The sequence below is a fragment of the Copadichromis virginalis genome, linkage group LG8, assembly GCF_057382275.1.
Source record: "Copadichromis virginalis isolate Kocher_CV1m ecotype Utaka linkage group LG8, C_Virginalis_male_GT1.1, whole genome shotgun sequence".
Classification (NCBI taxonomy): domain Eukaryota; kingdom Metazoa; phylum Chordata; class Actinopteri; order Cichliformes; family Cichlidae; genus Copadichromis; species Copadichromis virginalis.
The window spans coordinates 20,034,097-20,058,746 of NC_140625.1; the positions used below are offsets into that span (position 1 = coordinate 20,034,097).

General features: G+C 41.7%; 1 protein-coding gene across 3 annotated transcripts in view; it reads left to right on the forward strand.

Annotated features, from left to right (window-relative positions):
- adkb (adenosine kinase b) overlaps positions 1-24,650 on the forward strand; it is a 131,449-nt gene that overhangs the window by 8,999 nt on the left and 97,800 nt on the right. For all 3 annotated transcript variants that reach the window (XM_085466419.1, XM_085466417.1, XM_085466418.1), the window contains one exon: positions 9,317-9,395. In XM_085466419.1, coding sequence (XP_085322545.1) covers positions 9,317-9,395 — 79 coding nt within the window. The remainder of the gene's footprint in view (positions 1-9,316; positions 9,396-24,650) is intronic.

Here is a 24,650-nt window from a genome sequence, read left to right on the forward strand (position 1 = left end):
TTTCTTTGTAGTGTTTGCTTTTTTAAAATATTTGATGCTGATCATTTGCAGTATTCGTCTCATTAGCACGTGGCGAATATTTATATTTTAACCTTGTCACTTATTTCTTGGCAGCAAAATTCTTTTTAATATGTTATTACTTTGCAGAATATGGGGCATGCACCCTATATGACCAGCAGGGGGCAACAGTAACCTGCTGTTTCTACCCCCCTAAAAAAAGAAGTCTCCATAGGAAACAACATGTCAACATAATGAAAACACTCCTCTTTCTGCAGGAGATTATAATGTGGGACATGCAGCATTTCATAATATAATATCTACCCAAACCCTCTTGGGAGTGTTAAGTGAATCATATTAGCGCTAATAATTATTAGTGTATCAAATGAGCGTGTCATTTTTTACTGTGAGAGTATTGTCACCTCAGAGGGGTGGTGGCGGCGGCGGTGGGGGGAATCAGCTGGCTCCTGAATATTAGTGCTGTTCAAACATTTGTTTTATGACTCCCTCTGTCCAATGATAATTAATTGTTTACTTTCTCATCTCTGGATGATGGCGTGACTCTTTTCAGTAGTTGTTTGCTCACAGCAATTAAGTTCATCAGTGCTCATCCTATCCTCTCCCCCAGCCCCCCCCCACCACCACCTACCCCGTCTCCCTCCTTTTCTCTGTTTCTCTGTGCTAAATGCAGATTAGCAGCATCACAATCGCATCCAGAATGAGAGTAAACTCCTCATTATGCCGTGTGACCCTCTGCTGCATGAATAATTCAGGGATGCAGTGTTAGTGGCTGGCTGTTATTAGCATTCCGGATGGCGAAGGATAGGGGAGGGTGGGGGGGAGGAGGAGGGTGGGAGGCTCATATCACTGACAGGGCTGACTCAGGGGGATCAGCGCTGGATTGAGACACACATCACACACACATCATCACACGACACAGGAGATCAGTGGAGGTGCCTCTCCACTAACACACCCTGCTGTCTGTGTACATCTTACACACCCCTGCTGCTGCCATGCAGCTCAATCTGCTTACTGGGGGAAAAAACAACAAAGGCCTCTCTCGCTGAGTACATGCTAAACACTTCGGCTCCCGGGTTCGTGTGTGTGATAGATTCTGCTCTGTAAACACACTTGACTCTTCTCCTCTCTTTCTATTTTTTATGTTTTTAATATATAATGAAGTGAATCGTGAGTGCTAGACAACCCCCCCTCCCTTCCCCTGTGGAGCTATCCTTGTGGTGTCATAAGGACAGACACTCCTGCTTGTTGTGTGTTTGTGTGTTTGTGTCTGCTCACATGCATGTGTGCAGGAGCTGCATGTGCTTGCCATGGTGCCACTTCACTGGATGTACTCATGCTTGACTGAGTGTGTAGACACATTACACACCCCCCACCCACCAATCCTTTTATTTCCCAGCTCCCTTGTCTGGTAACGCTGAGTGCTGTACTACAGTACTTAAACTCACCTCTGCTGGCAGCTACAGGGGTCAGCACGTCCGGCTCCCCCCCGCTGCCGAGGACAAAGGTCACGGGCCTGCATCCATCAGCCGACCTCTGAGCCAAAGCGAGAGAGCAGAGATTAATGGCACTCAACCGGTAATTGAGACATCAGAAACACGTTCAGCGACCAGGCGCGCTGCTCTTGATGTTTTATTGATAACCGTGAATCTGGCAATTTGGGACGCTTGCGTGAATCTGACGTGCTCGCCAGAGCCGTACTCAGCTGTAAGAAATGCGAATGTAGACCTTGTGAATTATAAAAGAGGAAAACTTTTCAAATACTGGAAAGAAAGGGGGGAAAAAAACAGCGCAGGGTCTCCTTGTTCCCGTGTTGGTGCTTTCTGTGTGATGAAATTTGTCAGCGTGCTGTGCAGCCGCTTGATTTCTCTGCATTTAAAAGCATACATGCTGCATTATGAGAGATGGCTGATGCAATCACAATTAAGGCTTGTCCTCGTTGGAGCTTTGAATTCCTCTCTTCCACTCTCTCTCTCGCTTGTTGATGGCCACTGCCAGCAGGTGGTGCCAGAAGGAAACATCACAAGTCAAAGGGGGCGTAACAAACACAATCTACATCTCTGTGCATGTGGGCGCTGCTACCCCCTCCTCACCTCGTCTCCCTCCAACTCCCCGCTTTTAAAGAGCGTTTTATAATTAAAATGTGGGCGTCTCAGCCAGTACATACAGCATGTTCAGTTCAGAAAAGCATGCTCAGGGCTATTTTTAGTCATCTTTGATCCCCCAGCAGCCACACAGGAAAAAGCCACTGATGGCAGCAGCCCTTTTTTTTTTTTTTTTTTTTTTTTAACATGAAGGCTAGTTAGTGCACTATCTGTGCCGATCATTTCTCTACACCTAGCCTGTGCGGGGGTAGAGATGGGAGGCCTGACTGGTGAGCAGCAGCAGCACTCCCCGTGTATTTAAAGTTCACACTGGGCCATATGGTCCCCGCAGTAGGGGGTGTTGGTGGAATTATTCACACGGAGCGCTCTGAATCACTGAGATCCTGGTATCAACCTCCAAGATAAGGGGAATGTCTCAAAGGCTTTGTGCTCCGGCTTCAAATCTCAATCCTCAAGAGAGCACCAGAAGCCCCATCCTTGCTTACACACTCCCTCTTCCCACTCCTCTCTCCCTCAGTGTGTCCCTCTCTCTCTCTCTCCCTTTCATTTCCTCACACACACTCTCACACTCCCTTTCCCACATCCACGCAGTACAGTGTGACAAACAACGCCACCCTCTGCAGCGCGAAGCCAAAAACCTGTGACATTTTAGAGGAAATAATATGAACTCATACTCCATGACCAGATTTTGCCCCCACCGCCTAATCCTTGAGTGCAGCCTAATTAAGTACAAACAGCAGTCCTCAGCTAATGCCAACAAATGGGCTGCTGCTGCTGCTGAAGCTGGATTGGCCCATTATTAAAGGGACGCACAGTTGTCGTTTCTGCATTCTAATGCAATTACTCACCCATTATGACCATGTAATTGTGCAGTCATTAATTGTGTATCCAGTCTGTGATGCAAAAAGTGTCACTGCAGAGAAGATGTGGCACTACTTTTTCTTTCTTTCTTTTGCACCGAGGTACTCGAGGAAGGTTTTCTTAGCTAAAAAGGGATTTGCCCCAGTGGATTGAGATACCCGAGCGATGCCGATACTTTAATGCTTTTGTACAAATCAACATTCATCCCTTACTGTAGTCTATTAGAAGATGTCAGAGGACGGGAACAAGGCCGCTGTGGCTGTTTGAATCATGACTCATTTGTGTTCAGTACTTTTATATGCCTCATTCTTCGCCATCTATTCCCATCCTGCCCTAATGTTCCTCTGATAAGAATGTCCTATTCATTCTGCGTTCCTCACCGGTTGCTACACAGAGAGGGAGTGAGAGAGAGAGACTCTACAGGCACTGAATGAAAAGCACATCTATTTCTGAGAGGGAGCGCGAGCATGGTAGAAGATAATTATTGATTTGAAATAAGAAAAGATAAGGCTCAACCTTGAGCAGCCCAGCGATAGCACACAGAACAGAATAATTAATGGGCCTGTCTTGTGTCGGGACAAGCTTTCACACTGAGACGAGCGTATTGATTTTAAACAGATAAACTGCGTAACCCTTTGTGAAGGGTTTGACAAACAATTTAATTGGGGGGGAAAAACAACAATATTCCTCACCCTTTCCATCTCCCTTTCATCATGTCCCCGAGCTGTTTTTCCTCCGCCTGACCTATGGAAACAATTACTGTGCATCAGGCCTCGTACTGCCTCCAGACTACCAAGGAAGGCTGGTGTGGGATGTACACACACTGATTGGGGAATCTAATCAATGGTGGAACCTGTCTCCACTCCAGATGCCCGTGTTGAAACTGGGATTACCAAAGCCTTTTAGCTGCATTGGCCCCTCTCTGTTTCTGTCAGATAGAGAGAAGATGGATCTGCCTGTTTAAATATACCTGCCTGCTATACTTGAAGCTGAGATAATTTACTGTTCCTGTACAACCCTCCTCCTGCCTAATCCCCAAGGAGAGCCAGCAAAGAAGCCCCAGTCCGCTCACTTCTTCCTTTGCCCTCCCCTGATTAGCGATAGAGGCCGTTTGATCATGTTTCCCTGCCTGTCCTTGTGATTTGTAAGCTGTTTAAACGTGAACGAGGCAATTAAACGAGGACGAACGGCGTGTAGGAGAGAAGGTGCCGCGGTGATCATTAGCGATGAATTACCCCGGTGTGCACTCAAACACTCGGGAGGACTTTCAGGCGGACCACTCCCGAGAATCCAGATCCAATCTAGCCATTGATTAACAGAGACTTGTTCTTCCTGTGAAATCACTCGACGGGGATTTTAGGGCACTCATCCGGTCTTATCGAGATAGGCTAACATCAAAGGCGAATGAAGAGGGATTGGGTAAATGGGCTCGCCTTGCCCTCTGTGTAAGAGACTTAGAGGAGCAAATCTTGAATTATTGCCTCATGTAAATAATCTACTTGGCTTGTTTTTTGGGGAGGTGAGAGAGGAGCTCATGAGTCACTCGGGTTAGAGAACTCTCAAAGTACTTTGGAAGCTCTCATATTTCCCTTGATGGGAAACAACAGTGGGGGCTCCATCCTCAGGAATGTAAACAACACAATGTTCCCGACTTGTGTGATCTGCCTCAACAGTTTGAACGCGTTAAGCCGGAGAGATCTGGAGGTATTAGTTGTCGAGGGGGGACTCTAGGACTCCGATACCCTCTGAATACAAATATTGTATTCAGCGGCTTAATTCTTCTAATTTGAATATGATTTCATTTAAGCTGAATAAATAAATGCTGCTATTAGTCTCAAATTGGAAGGTATGAAATTGAAAAACTGTGGCTTTTAGTTAAGAGTGGCGTTTAACCAAAGTGCCACCGGCAGCCTCTTGTAAAACATGTTATATAACACATGCTGACCATACATTAGTGGAATACATGGCATAGCTGGGATTGCTCTTACGCCGAGCGACACCAGTAGGTTTTAAAAGCTGAGGTTACTGGCTGAGGACATTTTGTTCAAAACAATTTCTTTTTTTTTTTTTCTCCCTCTGCTCCCTCCCATCACTGAGTGAGCTTAGACTGCAGTAGATGGAAAGGGATTTTCTCTCTCTAAATGGCCAAGGGGGCCGTTTACGGTGTCACTACTATGGGATCACATGATGTTTGAGGGTGTAAAGGTCTCGAGGCAGCTGCTCCTTTTCGGATGGGATTTTCGAGGCGTCCAAGAGCAGGGCCCCATGCTGTCTGCACTGAAAGGTGGAGCAAATACTTCTAGCAAGGGGGGGGGGAAGCACTGAAATCCTCAGAAGCTGTGTGTCTATTTGAAATGGGTTCTGGAGTCCCTCGGCTGCCTTCATGTTATAAACACCCACAGTGCTCAAATTCTTCTTTTGTCAAGGAGTCATAACAGGTGTCTCAGGAAGGATTTTTTTTTCCACCCGGTTAGCATATTTTCCACTTGCATGGAAAGTTTTTTTTTTTCTTTATTAGGAACATTCTGCCCTGGGTGGACCTCTCGCCTTGAGACATGATATGTAGACTTTCTTTGAAGCAGTTAAGGTTACTTTCACACCCGCTCAAAATTCGGCCATGCCTAGTTAAACCAGGTTGTGCTGAAGTATTGAACACCTCTGGCTGGCACATGTTGGTAAGCCATGACGCACTTTGCATACAGATCAGTGCTGTCTGTGGCAAGTATACACAGTAGACATGACATATTTTTATGATCAGGGCTACAATTTAAAACGTACAACTGTTGACCAACCCCATAAAATGCACTGGATCTCTGTAGCGCAGAGTACCAGTGCCCCCTTGGGATTACAACTAAGCATTTTATTATGAATTTAAAGCAGTAACGCACATATAATTCAATGTGACTGATTTAGAAAAAGGCCAAGGTGCATCTTCACCTTAGTTAGGCCAGTTGCCATAGCATGGCGGATATGTTTGTATATCCCCCCCCCCCCCCCAAAATCTCTAGGAGGCTAATGGCGCAAACATTGTGCAGAACGCAACATTATTCATGTTCTCAGCTTCCAAGATAAAGGGCTCTATCTCGCAGCGTAGCCTGGCTTTGCATCATGTTACGCCTGAGCATCGCAGCTATTGATGTTTGAAATGGCAGTATGATGGGGAAAATACAAAAATGATAGAACTGCCTTCAGTATTACCCTGGGGTGTTCCTTTGGTTTATGTTTGAAAACACAGCAATTGTTTACTCCGTATTCCCCGATGTAATGTCTGCTTTCTCGACTCATTTCTGTTTAGTCTGTTACAGTCATTTCTAAACTTTGCTGTGCGGTTCAAAAACATCAAACCTTTAATCAGATGCGGTCTCTCGCTAAACGACTTATCTGGGTATCGGGTTTTTATACATGGGAAAATAATAAAACGTAATTTTCTAATTGCTCTGAAAGCATCACCTATGAAATATGTGCAGTCGCCTATTTTTGCCAAGTTGAAGATGAATATCTGCTTTTATTTTGTGCATCTCTTTGAGGAAGCAGTTCAAGTTCCTTAGAAATAACTTTTGCTCACTGCTCATCTTGTTATAATACTGTAAGGCTAAATACAACCATGTGTGAACAATGTTTCTCTCTTTTGCTTTTATCAAGCTGACGTTTTAGACTCCCAACTGCAGCAACATTTGTGGTAAAGTATCCCATTTAACAAAATCCAGCTTTGATTTTTTTCTCCCCCCCTCTTTTCCCTGTAAGCAGTTTATATAAACAACTTGCACCTGGAATGTCACGGTTAAAGAATGGCGTAAATGTATCCCACTTTTAGTCTGTTGTGTTTCTGGGTTTACGTGCTCCAAAACACAACTTCTTTACTGCTCGAAAAGGGAAGAAAAATGTTGCGACTTAACTAGGGGATTGGAAAATATATCCTTACAGGATAAGCTGAGTAAGTTAACAAAAAGTCTAGCACAAATATTTGGAATACTGAGTCAAAAGTAACAAATGCAGTATTTAAAATGGCGATCTAAAAAGCGATCCTGTGAACTTTACTTGTGTTTTCTGTTTAAATGATCAAGATAATTCTGTTAGGAAGGGTTAGGAGTGTTACAGAACCACAAGACACTTTACAGGACTCTCTGTTTGTAGGTCTTGCTTATAACAAGCATCAGTAGAGACTTTCCAGCAGCAGCCACATGATAGTGCTCACCTTCAAAACCCACAGGCAGCTGCTTGTTATGTGCACATGTAACTTTGTGTTTTGATTAACTTCCAAACTTTGGTTTTAGTTTGGAATTTGCCGCAAAGTGTGCACGTCCTGTTGTAAATTTGTCACCGACCAGCATTACTGCATTAGCGGACATTGGCATTGGTCCATTTTATTTTTGACACGTGTTTGTGAAAATTTAAATGACATTTGGGCTTTTTTAGCTAGAGGCAAGTATAAATAATTATTTTGATTGTTCTTATTCCATCTCATAAGTGCCCTCTAGGTAAAGTGAGCATGCTCTCTGTAGATCAGACATAAATGTTTGAAATATATAGCTAAACTGACAGATAAACACTTGAAATATGTGTCTGAAAAAGATAAAAGCATCTTTTGTTTGGTACTATTTAATTAACAAAGTCAGAGAGCATCCAGTGTGAGATCATTTTAACTAAACACATTGAGTGCCCGAGTTCATCTGAAGTGCTCTTCTGATATATTGAGAGATTGCTAACCTGTTAAATTCAGAGAACAGGTACATAATGCAGTTAAAATGTTTAATTTAAAGATAAAATAAAAAGCTAAAACCATTATTTTTTTCAGGAAGTGCCCATTGAGGTTGCGCATGTGAAGCATAAAGCTGTTAGATTAGTTTTATTCTGAAAAGACAAACTTTGAATATGCAGCACTTGCACAGTGCTGCTCCTTTAGTTATCCTAATGTTAACATTATCATCATAGCAACAGTCTGAGTGATAACTGGTTAGCCAATATTATAAGCAGATCCCAGCTTATTGCAGATTTATTGTTATGTATGTTGTCCAAAATCATTTTTAAATACAGAAAATGATGTATAAACAGATGCTTGGGCTGATGTAGAAATGGTGTCATCGTGTAGTTTAACCAGAAGAGTGCCTCCCACTTTACAGTACTGTCTGCACAATGTACCGCACGTACAGTTGTATACATGTCATAGCTATGCATTAAATATGTTGTCAAAAACTTCATGAATTATGCTTCTCATGTGCTGCTCCTTTTTCATTATTTCTGTTGGCAAACTAATATACTTAATCACTTTATAGGGCTGATGGATGTGGTTTATACGCTAAGAACTGCTCATTTTAACCCGTTGCCGTTTGGTTGCTGAGCATATGTATTTCAACTTTTATGGCTATAATGAGATGCTATTGTTATGAAATGAAAACAACTGGATGCTTTCATTAGGTGATGTAGGTGCAGAAATGCTAAAAACGGGTCATTTTAGGATGTTGCTGGGCGGTTTCTAGGCAACAGTGATAACATCATAATATCTGATATAGATGAGAACCACCAGGGGGACAAGATGTACCTGTGTGCTACGTTTGGTTGCTCGACTCCTGATGGTTTTGCAGGAGTTTGCAAAAAAAGACACACACAGACAGACAGACAGAGCTTTTATGTTTTATAGTAAGATAACATTTTTTTGTTCTTCCTGGGGTTGGATGTCAGCCTGATGGTTTTAAGTGCTCCGACATGGAGCGGCATTAGCATTAAGCTGGAAGCACAGTTGTTTTCGCCATGAATGCAGGTCTAATAATCTTTCTCCTTTCAGCCTTCTTATGGTCTTCATCAGCCCCTCAAAGAAATGTTTGACGTTTTAGCTGCTAAATGCTCTATTATTTTCAACAGTTGGCTGCGAAATTAGTGTGGGGGACATTAGGGCTCGGAAAATATTTTTGCTCTGAAGCTGAGTACAGCTTTATAGCCACAGCGGCTGGAAATAAGGTTGGTGGGAGCAGTGTGGCTGAATCGAAACAGCAACTTTGCCAGCGTTTAAACCAGACAATGGGTAGAAAGAGGAAATGGGAAAATTCTGTAGGCTTTAGGGAAACCACAAGATTAGGTGACATTATCATGAGAAATTTAATGCTTGAGGCTGGCATGTTAAACGGGCTAAGTTGCATTTGACATACAAACTCCAGAAAGTTTTGATCCACTCTGCATTTGTACCCATCTCACCATGTCCCTTGCATTCTCTGCATGTCTTCCTTCATTACCTCTATAAACCTTCTCTTTTCCCCCGCGCTTGGCATTGCCACAGTCAGTCTGTAATTGTTCTTAAACAGTGTCTTATGAAGCATTTCTTTTATTTTTGTTTGTTTCAGGTTTGAAGAAATTGTCAAGAGGAACAAAGTTGAGTACCATGCCGGTGGTTCTACCCAGAACTCAGTCAAAATTGCTCAGGTTAGTCTTCTCTGGCCGCCTGCCATGTGCCCGAATGTGTTTTGAATATACGGTGGTATGCTTGTAACCTTAGATTTGTCTGCCTGGCAACCCTGGGAATACTGAGCATAGCTGCACAGCACGATGACACATTACTGTTTTAGCTTTTTAGCTGTTTTGAATTCATCAACCTGCCACGAAAAGAGAAAGGCGGGAAGGATTAATAATATTTACAGTGTTATCTGGTTGGCCTAATTTCCTGAGACATATCAAACATCAATTAGAGAGAATTACAAGTAGACGCAATTAACATGTCACAACAAATTATACCAAACAAATGCTGATCCGCTCTCTGGCTGTTAAGACAGATTTGAGCATCTAAAAGAAATTGGTGATTGTCCAAATCTAAAATGGCAATCTGAACTTTTAGAAGATTATTCACTGAATGCTTTTTTTTTTTTTTTTTTCATGTGACTGCAGCAAGTCGCTGAATTTGACATCCAGTGATTAGCTGCTGATAAGGCTTTGGTCTGTTCACAATAAACAAAGAAAAAGCATCTAGCTGAAAAATAATTCTCTTCCAAGGAGGAGAAATGAGTGCAGAAGCTAATTGAGAGGCTGATGTCTGTGGAAGCGTGGAGTCTTTCTTCTGTGTGGGTTTTGTTTGTATGTGTCAGTACAGTGTGTAGACTTTGTATTTGTACACGTGTGCTTGTATATGTGCGCCTGTGTGTGTTTTTGTGTGTATTTAGCGCAAGATAGATACAGAGCAAGGGAAAAGAAAGCAAGCAGGCCCTCAGGCTGCCACCATCTCCATGCTTTGGAGACAGTAAACATCCTTTAAAAATGAGACGCCGAGCTGTGCACCTCCGTACAAACACTCTTTAATTATCAAGATCAGACACGTTTGCATAAACCTCAGTCACTTGCATTAACATTAACTGTCAAATTGATTTTATTCTTTGGGCAACAACTCCCTGCCTTTTAAATCTTGTTTGTTTGATGCAGTTAGATTTCATATAATTGGCGGACTCGCTTTCCTGCTTGAGTCGGTTAGATGTTGGAAAACAATCACTGCAAAATGCTGGAGCTTAATCTGTAGATTCACTTTAGGTTGCCACAGTGTAATTTGGGCTTCTAAAGGGTTTCTCGATTTAGAAACAACGACTTGAAGATAATGTCAACGGAGATGTGACTCAAAATCTGTGGAAGAATTCGGTGAAATCAAGGATGGTGGTCCTCTTAACCCTCCCCTCAAAGAGCCAATGACATGTGAGCAAGTCGTGTTGCTGGTTTGAAACATGCGCAGATTTGGTTTTCAACCGTTTCAATTAGTTTTCAGGGTGGGTACATCTGGTTATTATTGTAGTAAAATCATAGGTATGTGTGTTTTTGTTTTTTTTTACCCCTCAGCTGAACAACAGTGAACTTGACCTCAAGGTCAGAGGTTGGAGGTCAAAGTTTCAGAATCTCTCCTGAATCCGATAACTCAAGAACAAGGCGACGTAAAATTTTGAAATTGATACCAAAGGTGTATCTAAATGGAGACTGAGGGCACTGGCAGTTGCCAGTATTTTTAAATTTTGGCTTACTTTATTCACAACATGAATTAACAAGTCTGTTTGTTTAATTTGTTTTGTGCTCTGGTGGATTAAGCCCAAAAAGTTGATCTGGATTGAGCCATTAATGAATGTACTGGGATTTAGTATAACCTGCGTGGGAAAGCAACTTATGCTTTGTGTAGCCTGAAATAACTGCCAAGATGGCTGACGACCAGCAAGCTTTGTTTCTAGGAGGATTTTGACGGTGTGAAGTGGGTGTTGGACCATTGGAGTTCCATTACTGGAGAAAATCTACAGGTATAAAATGAATCACATTCAGAGAGAGTGCTGCAGTCACACTACGGACAACAGTTGTTGGAGCCTGCAGCACGGTCCATGTGAACTGAACTTGCAGTCTTGCAGCCTTTGAATAGGTCACTTTGAAGATAATGAACAGGTCTGCAAGACCACCCACAGTCAGTTGCCATTTTAAAAGCAACTTTGGTGCCTCAAAATGGTAATAAAAGGGAGTCAATCTGCTACCAGTTTGAGATTGAATGGTGTCAAGTTGGCAATTATGTACAAATTAGTTAAAAAAAAATCACAGATGTGGCTAACCAAAACTTCACATAAACTTACATTCAGGGTCCAGCAAGAACTTTAAAACGTTGAAATAGTTTCAGATTCATAGAAATTCCCCAGGTTTTTTTTATTTTTTATAACATGTTGGCATCTGTCTCTGTGAGTGAGAGTTAGACCAGGATTACAGATAGGTTGGCCCCCATTGGGCGACCTGTGCAGTCGCTTTGAATGAAAAGCTAAAAAATGCTAAGAAAATATGTCTTTTTAGCCTGTTCCTACATGGTTGTTTGGTCTATATAATGAGATGCTACTGTGGTGAAATTAAAATGATAGCATCCTTTCATAAGCTGTTGTAGGCGGTTAAAGGCTAAAAACAGGTCATATCAGCCTGTTGCTACATGGTTGCCGGGCAACATGACAGTGTCATAATATATCATGCATAATTCATTTTTTGTGGATATAAGTTAGATGTTAATGTCATGAAATAAAAATGACACGGTGCTTTTTAAGGTGTTATGGGTAGATAGTTGAGAAAAATGGGTGATTTTAGCCCACTGCCATCACGTTGCTAGGCAACATGACAACATCATAATATCTTATATAAATAAAAACCTTCAAGGACCTAAGATGTACTTGTGTGCCAAGTTTTGTTGATTAGCTATTGATGGTCTACGAGGAGTTTGCAGACAAAGAAACAAACACACAGACAGACAGAAATTTCATGTAATATAATAAGATTACAAATTTCTCTTAAGTTTAATTGTTGTGAGATTGCAAGTGCACAAGAAAACAAAATGTTGCTTTTAGACATTTTGTCGCATAATTGTTGTCATTAATTTTTCATGTTTTATATAAAAAGACACTGAAGGAACTGCCCCAAGAAATAAATGCCCCTTTTGAATTTGAGATTTTTAGTGTGGGCCCAGACTGGAGAAAGAGCCGTCATGGCCTCTGTGCCCCGTGAGAAGCGTTTCGTCATCTAAATTGGCTTCATAATGGCATGGCAGGTCCTAGTCAAATGGTATTCTACTCTGTTTATTTGGATATTTACCCCCTTCAGAGGGAAGATGTAGTGCTGATTCTGAACTGCTCAAGATAACAAGAGTGTTTTCGTCCCACACCCAGAAGTCTCAGAAACAGTCTCTGTCAATATATACCTTGAAGCGCTGACTTTTCCACATTTCACTTTCAGGTGATGGTGTTCTTTTATGAAAAATGTATAATGCATAACCAGCTCCCAGATTATCACATTGTAGCACCTGCAATATGTGAAACTTCAAACCCGGCTGTATTGTGGAAGCTGAACCTTCAAACACGAATGATATGCACTGCAGCACTGAATCCACATCAAAGGGGCCCAGTGACTAAATGAGATGCTCGATCCGGGGCAGGTTTGCTCAGGAGCATCACCGCCGCTGGAGGAGAGAGAGTAGTGTTCAGAGGCTTTGCACGGGAATTGCTACACACGCTGGGAAAACCCAGGGTGTGGGAAGATCAAGGCTTTCGCCAGCAGAACTCGTACTTCCCTCCAAAACCCAGACGCTTCATCGGAGGCTGTAATAGGTTAAATACTGCAGCTTCATCCAAGCTAAGGTTTCTGCACTATCAAGGAAAACCTAAACCTCGGCTTTAAGAAGATGCAGAATCAATGGTAATTGGATTTAGTCAAATGAGAATTGACCAAGCTGAAGCTTAGACGGATAAAGTATTATTTTCCTCTAGCCACCATCTCCATCCTGCTCCTTGATTGAAATCCTTCATTGCAGTGTTTGCTAATCATCAGTAGCTTGTACTAAGTGCTGTCTTTGACACTACTTACTACCCACTATATTCATATTCAAATCATACAAGCCCCAAAGTAGATATAGCAGTGCATTTGTGCTTCCCTAGCTGTGCACCAGTGCTCCCCAATAAGCCTTGGATCTTGTTTGGATCAAGCCAGCGAAGTTGCAAGCTTGTACGCAGCGCTCTTTGGCTCTGATTCTCCTGAAAAAATGCAATGATAGAAGTGGGTTGGAGGTTGTTGCCTTTGCCCAGGCTCTAACAAACACCATGCCCTGAAGGGGCATCCAACATAAAGGCTTACCTACTGGATGTTGCAGGGGTGTAAGGTAACAAAAACCAGCCCAGCGTTGCCTGCTTTACACACAGCCTCACACATCAAAGGCTTTCTGCTCAGATAGGGCACGGCAGGAAACAACAATCATATTTTTTTCAGTTATTCACTGAGTTGAAGGAGGGGGAACAAAAAAACTGTGGCCTTTCTGTGCATGTGGGGCAGAATTTGGTGACGCCAAGCATGCATGGTGTTTATCACTGGTGACAGAATTGGTGGGGGGGACTCAGTTGACTGGAGGGCTGTATCAAGCAGCACAGTCAGTTCATTTAGACAGAACATCAAAGTCCTCCAACAGCTCTTTGGGGCCCAGAGATTGAAGTCTGAGTAGAGACAGGCTCGCGGGGAGTTATTGCTGCTGCCAGGGAAGTAGATCCTACTCTAAGTGCCTCGTGTAAACCGTGCATTCTCATTATGATCCTCACAAATCAGCACTTTTGACACATTGTGTTTCTGTGCACTGTAAGCAGGCTGTGTACCTATTCACCAAACGGACAAATTGGTTCTTCTAAGGGGCCTTGCTTTGAAAATGTCGCTAAAAGTTATGATTAAGTATGTTCTCTTTTCTTTATTTAGATTGGCATTGGATGCTTTTCAGCCTACATCATCAATTCACCGTGATGTCTTAATTACTGTTTAGAAAATAAAGGCTTTTGAAAAATCTGCTCTCCTTGTCATGCTTATGATGCCTGTTTAACATTTCCTCAGACTTGGTCAATTGTGGAAGAGGTGAATGGGGCCCAGCCTCGGTTGTTGGCTCTGAGGCTCTTAATTGGAAACGCATGTGCGCCACACAGTTGAAAGTTGTATTTAAAAAGCAGAAAAATCCCACAGCACTACTTGACTTTGTGAAAGGTCCTCACCAGCTCATATTTTGCAGGAGAATACTTAAACCGGGTTTGATGTCTCATTGAACGCAGTGACTTATTTCTCAGGGTGAAAGTATTCCATGACCTAATGTTTGGCTTTTACAGCTCGTTTTGTTAAATAAATAAAGAATAGCGACTTGCCTCCATTTGAATGGGCTAAATGAAGAAATACCTACGTCTGGTACCACTTAGAGAAAAGAGGACAGTTAAGGAAAAAGAGAGGAGCTTTTGTGCTCAAACTATTTGAGTAAACTTTTAGAAGGATGTACGCTAAAAGGGGGCATTTGTAATGTTTAGCTGTTGCTGTCTGTCCTCACTTATTCTTCCTGCACTTAATGATCAGTATTGAAACAAATATTCTTTGCTTCTTTGTGAAAAGACCTGGAGGGCTTTTGTGACATTTAATCGTGGCTCATTCTGGGATCTACATAAAAGCTTCCACTTTTTTTGTGTGTGTGTGTGTGTGTGTGTGTGTGTGTGTGTGTGTTTTGCTTTCTGATCGCATTGAGCTTGTAGTTGCATAGATCTGAGTGCAGCTGTGCCAAAATGAGCATGCTAATAGCCGATTAAAACCTAAACCCTGGTGGGCCTTTGAGTTTCTAGCCACAGAAATCAGTCCTCTCAAGTATGTGCCTGTTGTTAAAGCAAAAAAACCCTCTTGTTTGTTTTAAGACAGGTTAATTGCAAAACCACTGTTAGCCCCTGTTCTGAGCCGTTTTATGGCACCGGGGTCTTGTCGTTTTTTTCCTAGTACAAAGCACTGAAAGGTCACAGTCTGTTAAGCTTCTTGAGAGAGATGCATGAAACCAAATGGATTTTTTTTCTTCCGTTTTTTATTCCCATCCCCACTCATTGCAGACATTCCAGGTGTGCAAGTGTGCACTTGAATGTGTGTGTGCGCGGGGGGGCAGGCTGCCATTGTTTTCCTCGGCACAAGCAGCGGAAGCGAAGAACGCCTCATTCGCTTTGATGAGCGATGTGTTCATGCGTAGGCTTCAATGTCACCCGCCATGAGGCAGCTGTGAAGTCGCAGCTCATGTCTGCGGTGCCATTTACTCAATGATGAAGTGAGGAGATCTCTGTTGGTTCCACATTCACCTCCCCTTTACGCGCACACATGCACGTATACACACTGTCTGAGCACATGTTCCTCCCACCTCGGCTGTATTGTGACTGTATGTCACAGCTAATACCAGCATGCATTAAATCTCAAACTCTGCGATCACAATAATAAAGGTTGACTGAGCGATTATGCAAGCCTTCGTCGTCAGAAGGATTTCACAGCTGATTGCCCTGCCGCATCCTGCCTTCTTTCTCGTGTTTCCTCAAATTTGACTTTCACACAAAAATAATTTGTTGGATTTAATTTTGCGTTTAGATACTGGAGATCCCGATGCCCCGGCAAGGAACGGCACAGATTGCCATATAGGTGACATATTACCGTCCCCATTGAAGTTAATTTGCCGTCAAATTTGCGACTTAATTTAAGCTGCCAAAGGGAAGACGTGGGGAGTAGATTGTAACTCATAAGTATGCATTGGAAAGAGTGTTGATTAACATTGAGGGCTCGAGAGACAGACGCACTCAATGTGTATCATCTGGCCTCAGAGGCTGGCAGTGGAATTGAATGTGATATCTTGCATAACGTGTCCTTGCTTTAAGTCCTTGGTTCCAGGCTCAGGAAGAAAGGCTGCACCATTGGCTTGCTTGCTTTTTGCTTGGCTGTTGTACAGTTGCCCAGGCTCCAGGCGAGCTCTGAGCAAAATCTGAAAAGACTTGTGAAACAGACAGTAGTCTACATATCTGGCAGCATGCTCGCGTCAAATTACAGAACGATATTTTGCACAGGACACTCGGCATGCCTGCCACCTTGCTGTATTCTGCAGTTAAAAGCAGCCACTTGTAGGTTTGATACGCAGACAATGAGAGAAAAAAAAGTGTTCTCAGATGGCTGCGGAAAGGCAAAGCCGTTCAGATTGCAAACAGTGGTTCATTAAACAACCTATTGTTTGAATTATATGTTGACAAAGGTCAAGTAAGTGATGAATGAAAGGATGATTGTGCATTTTACACAACTGTTCTGCATTTTCATGTGATTATTGAACGATGCCCCTCTCTCATATTTCCCCACAGAATGTCTGTGGCAGTAGTATTTATTTGGCACATTCTCAGCATGCTCCCACTCTTGCGGTTGAAGTGTTGCGTAGCAACTGAGAAAAACAGCTTTAAATATTTTGGTTAAAAAGGTTTTAAGAAAATAAAGAACAGCCTGCAATTACTGTTCATTTCTCCCGAGTTCATAAGTTTAAGGAGCTGTAGAATTGTGCCAAGTAATAAATGAAATACCAAATTAGGCTTTGTGTTGGCGTGGTAAAAACCGAGAAACGATATGTCTAGAGTATCGCGTCCTCTTGTGCCAGTTCAGTTACTCATCTGAAGCTATTTTGTTTATCGAATAAATGCTGGCAGCTGTCTGCACCTTCACTAATTCACAACTGTTTTGAAACAAAGCTCAGAGTAGTTTTCAGAGTGCAGCTCAGCTCAGTTTTCAAGCCAACTGAGTATATCTTTGACAGGATGGAAAATGTGTAGGTGAGTGCAAATTTGAAGTGATGTGCCTCAGGAAAACGGATGGGGATGGAGCGATGGGGATGGGGGCGCATGTGGAGAGGGGGAAGGCTGGATGACGCACAGCAGGTGACAGACAGACACTAATAGTAATGGCTCTTATCAGTGCTTCGCTCGCTCCCTCTTTTCACATGGGCTCTGACATCCTCCTCCTACTCCACCCCCTCCATCTAGCAGGGGGTGTTGGGAGCTCGCTGGGTTGTGCAGCCCGCTCAGACGGAAAGAGCCTGCCAAACACCGGTCCCCTCACATATAAATTGCATCATTAACATCGCCTAGATTATTCCAAGCTCTCCCACCGGGTTTATGGCAGCACCGGCTCAACTTAACTATTTGACTCACTGAAGACATTCAGGTTTCCTGACTGAGCTGTGCTTAGATCTGCTGTGAAATACACCAGTTCTATTCTATCTTAAGCTTTTAAACAAATCCTGAAGAAATGTGCCTGTATTTTTCACTCATCGAGGCTTATTAGGCTAATGTGCTTCGTTTTCTGTCTTGAGTAGCCAAAACTTGAGTTGTATGCTGTCATGCACACCAAAGAATCCTGTTTGTTCTCATGGCTGGCTATAGTACTGCAGTATTAATATTTTCAGTCTGTCCCTATTTATGTACTGAAATGTATTCAACATCACCTTTTAAATAATGTTCCTAATTTTCAGTTCAACATTAAAAAACTCTTGACTTCGTTCATTTGGGCTGCAGTCTTTTATGAAATAGTGGCAGTACAGTAATGTTTTCAGATTTCCAATAATTCAGCTGAACTATTTGAAATTACTACTCACAATATTAAGGATATAATTTAAAAAAATCCTTACACTGAATAGTGAAGGTCATGATTTTTCAATATTTAAATATTAATTAAATTATATAAAAATAGTTGATGGGACTAGTGGTTGTGTTAAAATATATTTTACTATGTTTTTACCCGTGTTGGTAAGGATTGTTTCTACCCAAATCAATTCAGTTCAAGTATTCAATTTCTACAGCGTCAATTCATAGCAACAGTTGTCTCAAGGCACTTTATATGAGGTAAAGACCCTACAATATTAGAAAAAAACCTCAGTAATCAGGACCCTATGATTAAGCACTTGGCAACAGTAGGAATAAAAAAAAATCCCTTTTAACAGGAAGTAACCTGTGGCAGAACCAGAAGCTATCTGCCGTGATCAATTGGTTGAGAGGAGAAAGAGCAGAGGGTGAAGTTAATCCACCTAAAAGCCGTTTGGCTCTTCTTCACCTTCTTCCCTCACCACAGCACATAATGTGCTAGAACTAGAACTGGGTGCGGGGGACGATTTTAAAAAAAAAAAAAAAAAAAAAAAAAGAAAGAAAGTGATTATTACAATAGTCTGTTTGCTTGAAATGCCCATCTCAGTTGATAAGGTGAAACATCAGTGTCTAGGTAAGGTATTGTGCCACCAGAACAGCTTCAGTGTGCCTTTGCTTCTGTACGGTACTCTACCGGGCAGATGGAAGACGTTTGGTCCAAATCTCCCATAGATGTTCAGCTGCTTTGAGATCTGGTGACTGCAAAGCCATAGCATATGATTCACATCATTCCCATGCTCACTAACCATTTAATGACACAGTGGCCCCTAAATGGAGTCTTGTTATCAGAGTTTAACCTGTCCTGTCGGGACAGAAATAAAGGTGATCCCACAGAACACCTCAGTATTGCTTTGCAGTGACAAGTAGGCCCAAACCATATTGGCTCACAGTCTAAGGTTAAGAGTCTGTTCATCAAAGGTCTTTCCCCCTAATTTAGTGTAAGCGTGGAAAGATACAGTTGGATTACCAGAGCAACTTGTTTGCATGACAATGGGCAGATTTTTCATCCCTCTTTTTTATAAAGAAAAGCTCTAAATTTCTCATTGTTTGTGAGACTTTCAGTGATTTGATATTTTAGGTGATTGTTAAAGGTACAGTCAGTCTTTTTTTAGGTTATAGAAAAGGTAATAGAGGTAACAGACTAAAGAATATGATTAAAAAATTTATTACTGTGTAATTAAGTCTTCTGACAAATTGATACAGGCTCATAAAATAAGAATCAATCAATTAAAAATATGTAGGAGCGGGCTCTGGTAAAAGTTTTAATGTTTTATACATTTGGTTGGAGAGTGGCCATGTATGTTGTATGCCAGACATTGTTGCAATTACTTATTGTCAGCGTTTGAGACATATAATCCTCCCATGTCTGAACAGCTAACAAGAGCCGCTTAAATAACAACAACAGCAAGTCAAAAGCTCACATTCACTGATAAATATTTTATTTATAGTCTTACACTGTATGGCAGGGGTCTCCAACTCCAGGCCTCGAGGGCCGGTGTCCTGCAGGTTTTAGATGTGTCCTTGGTCCAACACAGCTGATTCAAATGGCTAAATGACCTCCTCAACATGTCCTGAAGTCCTCCAGAGGCCTGGTAATGAACTAATCATGTGACTCAGGTGTGTTGACCCACGGTTATGTCTAAAACCTGCAGGACACCAGCCCTCGAGGCCTGGAGTTGGAGACCCCTGTTGTATGGGTTTATTTGCTAAGTGTCCTAATCCAAAAGTGTAATTTTTGCTCGAAAGACAGTTTTACTAACAGTGGCTAACAGTGACTAATAGCAGCTAACAGCGGCTAACAGTGGCTAACAGTGGCTAACAGTGACTAATAGCAGCTAACAGCGGCTAACAGCAGCAAAAACAGCAGCACTTAATAAAAAGAAAAATTCAGGACACTCCCCTACATATTACTCACTGATGCCTCCAGCATCCAAACATCAAATACCACATTATGTTTAATTGACACATCCATTCTTTGTCCCTGATTTATTCATAAATTATTGAAATATGTTAAAATATGGTCTATAGCGAATGTTTTTGTAGTCAAAAGGTAGTAGAAACACATTGACTGTCTGCCATTATAGGGTACACTCGAAATGTGATGTTTTTGGTCTGTTTTGGCTGATTAAAACATGTTTATCCTACAGCAGTCAAAGTAGCTAGGATTATGCAACTCAGTTAGGAGAGGATGACTGCAATCTACAAGCTACTGACATCTAGTGGTGAGGTTTTACACAGAGTACCTTTAAACTATGGAGCAGAAAAGACAGTGAGTATATCATGTAAACATATCAAACAGTCTTTAGGTTCTAAAACAAGATGATTGTTGTTTTAAAAAAAAAATTAATTGCTTAAACATTATCAAGCAGGTGTTATTTTGGGATTTCTGAAAATATTAATGTAATAATAATAATAACAATAATTATAATAATATAGTTTATTAGGAATTAGCTGTTATTTTAACATCAAACGCTGCTCGACTTGCGTACTGTTAATTGCCCCAGTTCTTTAAATTATATTAGACAAGCTGAGATCCATTGCAAATCTGAAGGAGGCTCTTAAGCTCAGTTGATATCTGCAGTATAGCAAGATGGAGCTTCTTGCTCAGATCAGTTAGCAATTAACTCTGTAATTACTATCTGAGGTCAGGGTTAAGCTCAGAGTGAAAGGTTGAAGCAGCAAACATTTTTATATGATCCTCTTACTCAATTATCCTTTCTCCGCGCTACAAGGTTTTACCTCATGGGGAGAATACATTACACAAAGCCCCTTGGCAATTACTCCTCAATGAATATCCTCATGGCGTACAGTCCATATGATTAATCTGGAATCCCCTCTGCCCCTGTCCAACTGCAGGGCCAGCTCTGCTTACCATGCAAGTTTCATTTTCACCTGAACAAATGGCTCCTTTAGACAAAAAGTGCCAACCTTTTACTTTTACTGGCTGCTTGCTGGAGGGAAAAAAAAAAACAAGAGAAAAAGAAGGGGGGGCACAGCCTCCTGCAGCAATAACAGATATCCCAATGAGGGGAAAAAAAGGAGGGGTGGGGTCAGAGTGGTTGGTGGTGGTGGGGAGTTTTTTGGAGGGGGAGACACTTAATAGTATTTAATAAAGGAACATTTATTTTTGTGCTTCGGCCTGTAACAGCCTCAGGAAATAGCTCAGTCTCTTGATCGGGAGCAAATCCTATTAACTTACAGTGCTCTCACTCAGGGTAATGGGCTCCACCTTGAGACTTGGGAGAACACTTTTCCCTCTGACACACTGATACTGGTGTCTGGAGGGCTCGGCGTTGGGTAGTCTAACACTTGGGCAGAGACTAATCAAGTCAAACAATCTGCCAGGCTGGAGCAACACCGAGTGAGGATGTTGATATCCAGCGAGCTCATTCAACAGACCCCTTCACACGTTCCTAACCCAATACCAAAGGATCAGTGCACAGGATCGGTTCAAGATCAGGTTATTCGAGCCCCTGAGAATTGTAAAGCGATCCCAGAGCAGCTTTTGCTTTCTCAGGAGTGATCAGAGCTGTCGGTTCTGTTATAGACTGCTAGGGCCGGGGCCAAAGGGAACTCCTGGAGTCTCCATTTATTTCTGTCCAGCAAGGGAAGGACTGTCTGTGAAAGTGTTTGCACTGTGTGTGTTTGAGGGAGAAAGTGAGAATGAGAAACTCAATTTACAGTATGTGGGTAACCACCGTCCCCAAACCAATTGGTAGAAAAACTCCAATATCTTTTAGTGAAAACATGGTGAACCTCGAGTTTATTATTTTCTGTCAGGATTCTGATGTTTCAGAAATGGCTGTAGTTAGTATAAAGCTGCCACATACTGTAATTACCTTACTGCGGGAACCTCCGGAGAAATGGGAGCTCTCTATCAAAGCATAACTACTCCAATTAAAAAACTGCACTGGATTGAAAATCACCTTTGTGGGCGGCAACAGATTCTGCTAAAAAGCATCAAATTGCTCCTTTCCACACACATTCCACATGTTTTTGTTTTTGAGATTGGCACCGTGTGAAAGCCTCTGGAGCTTCATTTAGACATGTCCTAAATGTGGTCACGTTTGATGCTATGTGACTCCACTGATGGATCGCCTCAGTATGGGCCCTTTCATAAATCCATGTTCAATGGCATGTTCTTCTCCTGTCACCATTACCCCTTGTGCCTGCTGTCATCCGGCTGTCTAATGTCTGCAGAGTTAGTGTGCACCTGTCACATAGAATTTATGGCATGCAATTTGTCGTGTACCATGGGAGTTGCAGTTTCTTGAGAACTTTTGTTTCTTCCGCCCCAGTATTTGATGGACATTAAACATTGGTGTTTCTGGCCAAGAGTGAAATATTGTGTTTCCAGGTTTTGTAATATGTTTTGGGTTCATGCGTGTTTCACTAGGATTACCAGACCCTTTGCCTGCACATGAGCAATTTCCGAACCCATTTGTGAAAATGTATTTTTTTTTCCTGTGTAAAACAAGACTGCTTTTCTTTTCTGTTTCTAAGATGCGAGTACTTTGGAAATACTCCGGACAGCATTAGTTTGGCTTGTCATGAGCTGTCAACAGCTTTGTTAGATACAATAAAAGGCAGTGAATGTGCAGCAATTAGATGTTTGTTCTGTATTATTGTTGCACAACTGCACCATTGCTGCTGGTGCTCTCAGCCAGGATTATCACCCCTAAGAGGGGGAAGCATTACAGAATGACAGCCTCTCATGTCGAACAAGTCTAGCTGATTCAGTGAATATTGAAGAGGTTCCCACCACACGTTCATGTGCATGTTAAGGGAGCAGCGATAACCTTGTTTTGATTTGCATCTCCTTAGCAATTAAGATAATATGTCGTAATTAGAATTTTAATGTACCGCTGTGAGATTTTTGATAATTATACAGAATTCTCTGCGGTTATTTTCTCTTTGCCTGCTTGTCTTCACAGATGAATTCATGGCTGATTAGATCACTGCTCTAATCAGATTTGAGTTACATTGTAAAATATCTTCCCACATGTCTCTGTCAAGCTGAGTTAAACAGTGTAACTGTGAAACACTTAACACGGCATCACATATGTTCGATGGGGATTGTACAATTTGTACTTTTACAAACAGCAGGTTAAGACGTAACAACAGATAAAAAGCCGAGGTGGAACTTCAGGCAGCCAGTTCATGTAATTAAGTCTAAAGACTGGTTAGCTGAATACAGGGTCGAGGCAATGTCTTGCACTGTCTGATGTTGCAGCCTCCTTCACTCCTGCGCTGTTCTTTACATAATGAAACATTCAACAGTGTTGATGTGAGCTGCAAGCTGACATTTGGGACGTCACAGAAATGTGCAGGATTTGAGAGTGATGTAAATTTCACATTTTACTTGTGGGGGACAAAGTGGTGCAGGTCCTGGGTTTGAATCCACCAACCTGCAAGGGTTCGCTCCACACATGCTTCCTCCCACAGTCCAGTGACTTGGATGTTAGGTTAAATGGTGATTCTATGTGTGAATGTGAGTGTAAATGGCTGTTTTTTTCTCCATGTTATGCCTGTGACAGACTGGTGATTTGTCCAGGGTGTATCCCGCCTTTTGACCTATGGCACCTCTATCGCTGTGATTGAGGAATATTAATGTTAGTCTATGACTTGGATGGACTGAAGTTTTGAATAGATTATTGGAAGATGATAAGAGTTGGAAATGTTGTTTGCACTTATCAACAGCACTTTGGGTCATTCTCAGAGTTTTTGTGAAAATATTTGACTTGCACTGACATCAGCTAACTGCACACATTAACATACTCATGTTAGTTAGAATGCATTAGTGTTTGTGCATATGACAAAATGCTAAAAAATAGCGGCTAGTAGCACTAAAAGGATGTATGAGGCACAAATGCTGTACATGCTACGGGCAACATTATCATTTTCAATTATTTGTTTGTTTGTTTTAACATAACGGGATATTTCAAGGTGTTAGCTTTGTTTACTGTAGCTGTCCAGTTCAGTCCTGATATCAAAACATAATTGGTACCAATACCAGTATAATTGTCAGTAACTAATTTGTTACAAATGATCACCTCACCTTCTTAAACATAAGATCCTATTATTAGAAAAGTTGTTTTAAACACTGACATGATGATAGATTATTTATTTAAAATGTTAACATTATTGCTATGTTGACAAGTTTATTGGACCCCGAAACATTAAGTGATCCAGTGATACCCAAGTCTTTCTTGGACTGCAGGTTTGCTAACTATCTTGACAGGAAGTTAGCTACAGTTAAAAATAGCAATGCTAACAGGTAAGTGGTCAGCTAAGCTACTAACATAGATTTCCTCATTATAGTTAGATTGTATATGTTACTAATGCAAGGAGTGAATTCCATTAAGTAATATAGTATATTACTGTCTCTTTTGATAAATAGGTTTATACCTTCTGATATATTTTAATTAACAACCAAAAACAGTAGATTGTGTTTTGAAATCATTCAGTAGTATTCATATTTTCATAAGAAATGACAGAATTAAACTTAAATACTTAGCTGTTTGGAAAGACTTTGGCAAATACTGAAATGATTATGAAACTATAAACTTTATTTAATGAAGACTGACTCTGTGTGTGTGTGTGTGTGTGTGTGTGCCATGAAGAAACCGCGGGTCCAGGCTAGCACTAGCAAGGTGTACCTAATGTAGTAGCCTGTGAGTGTGTAGTTATATATGTGATGAATATTGTC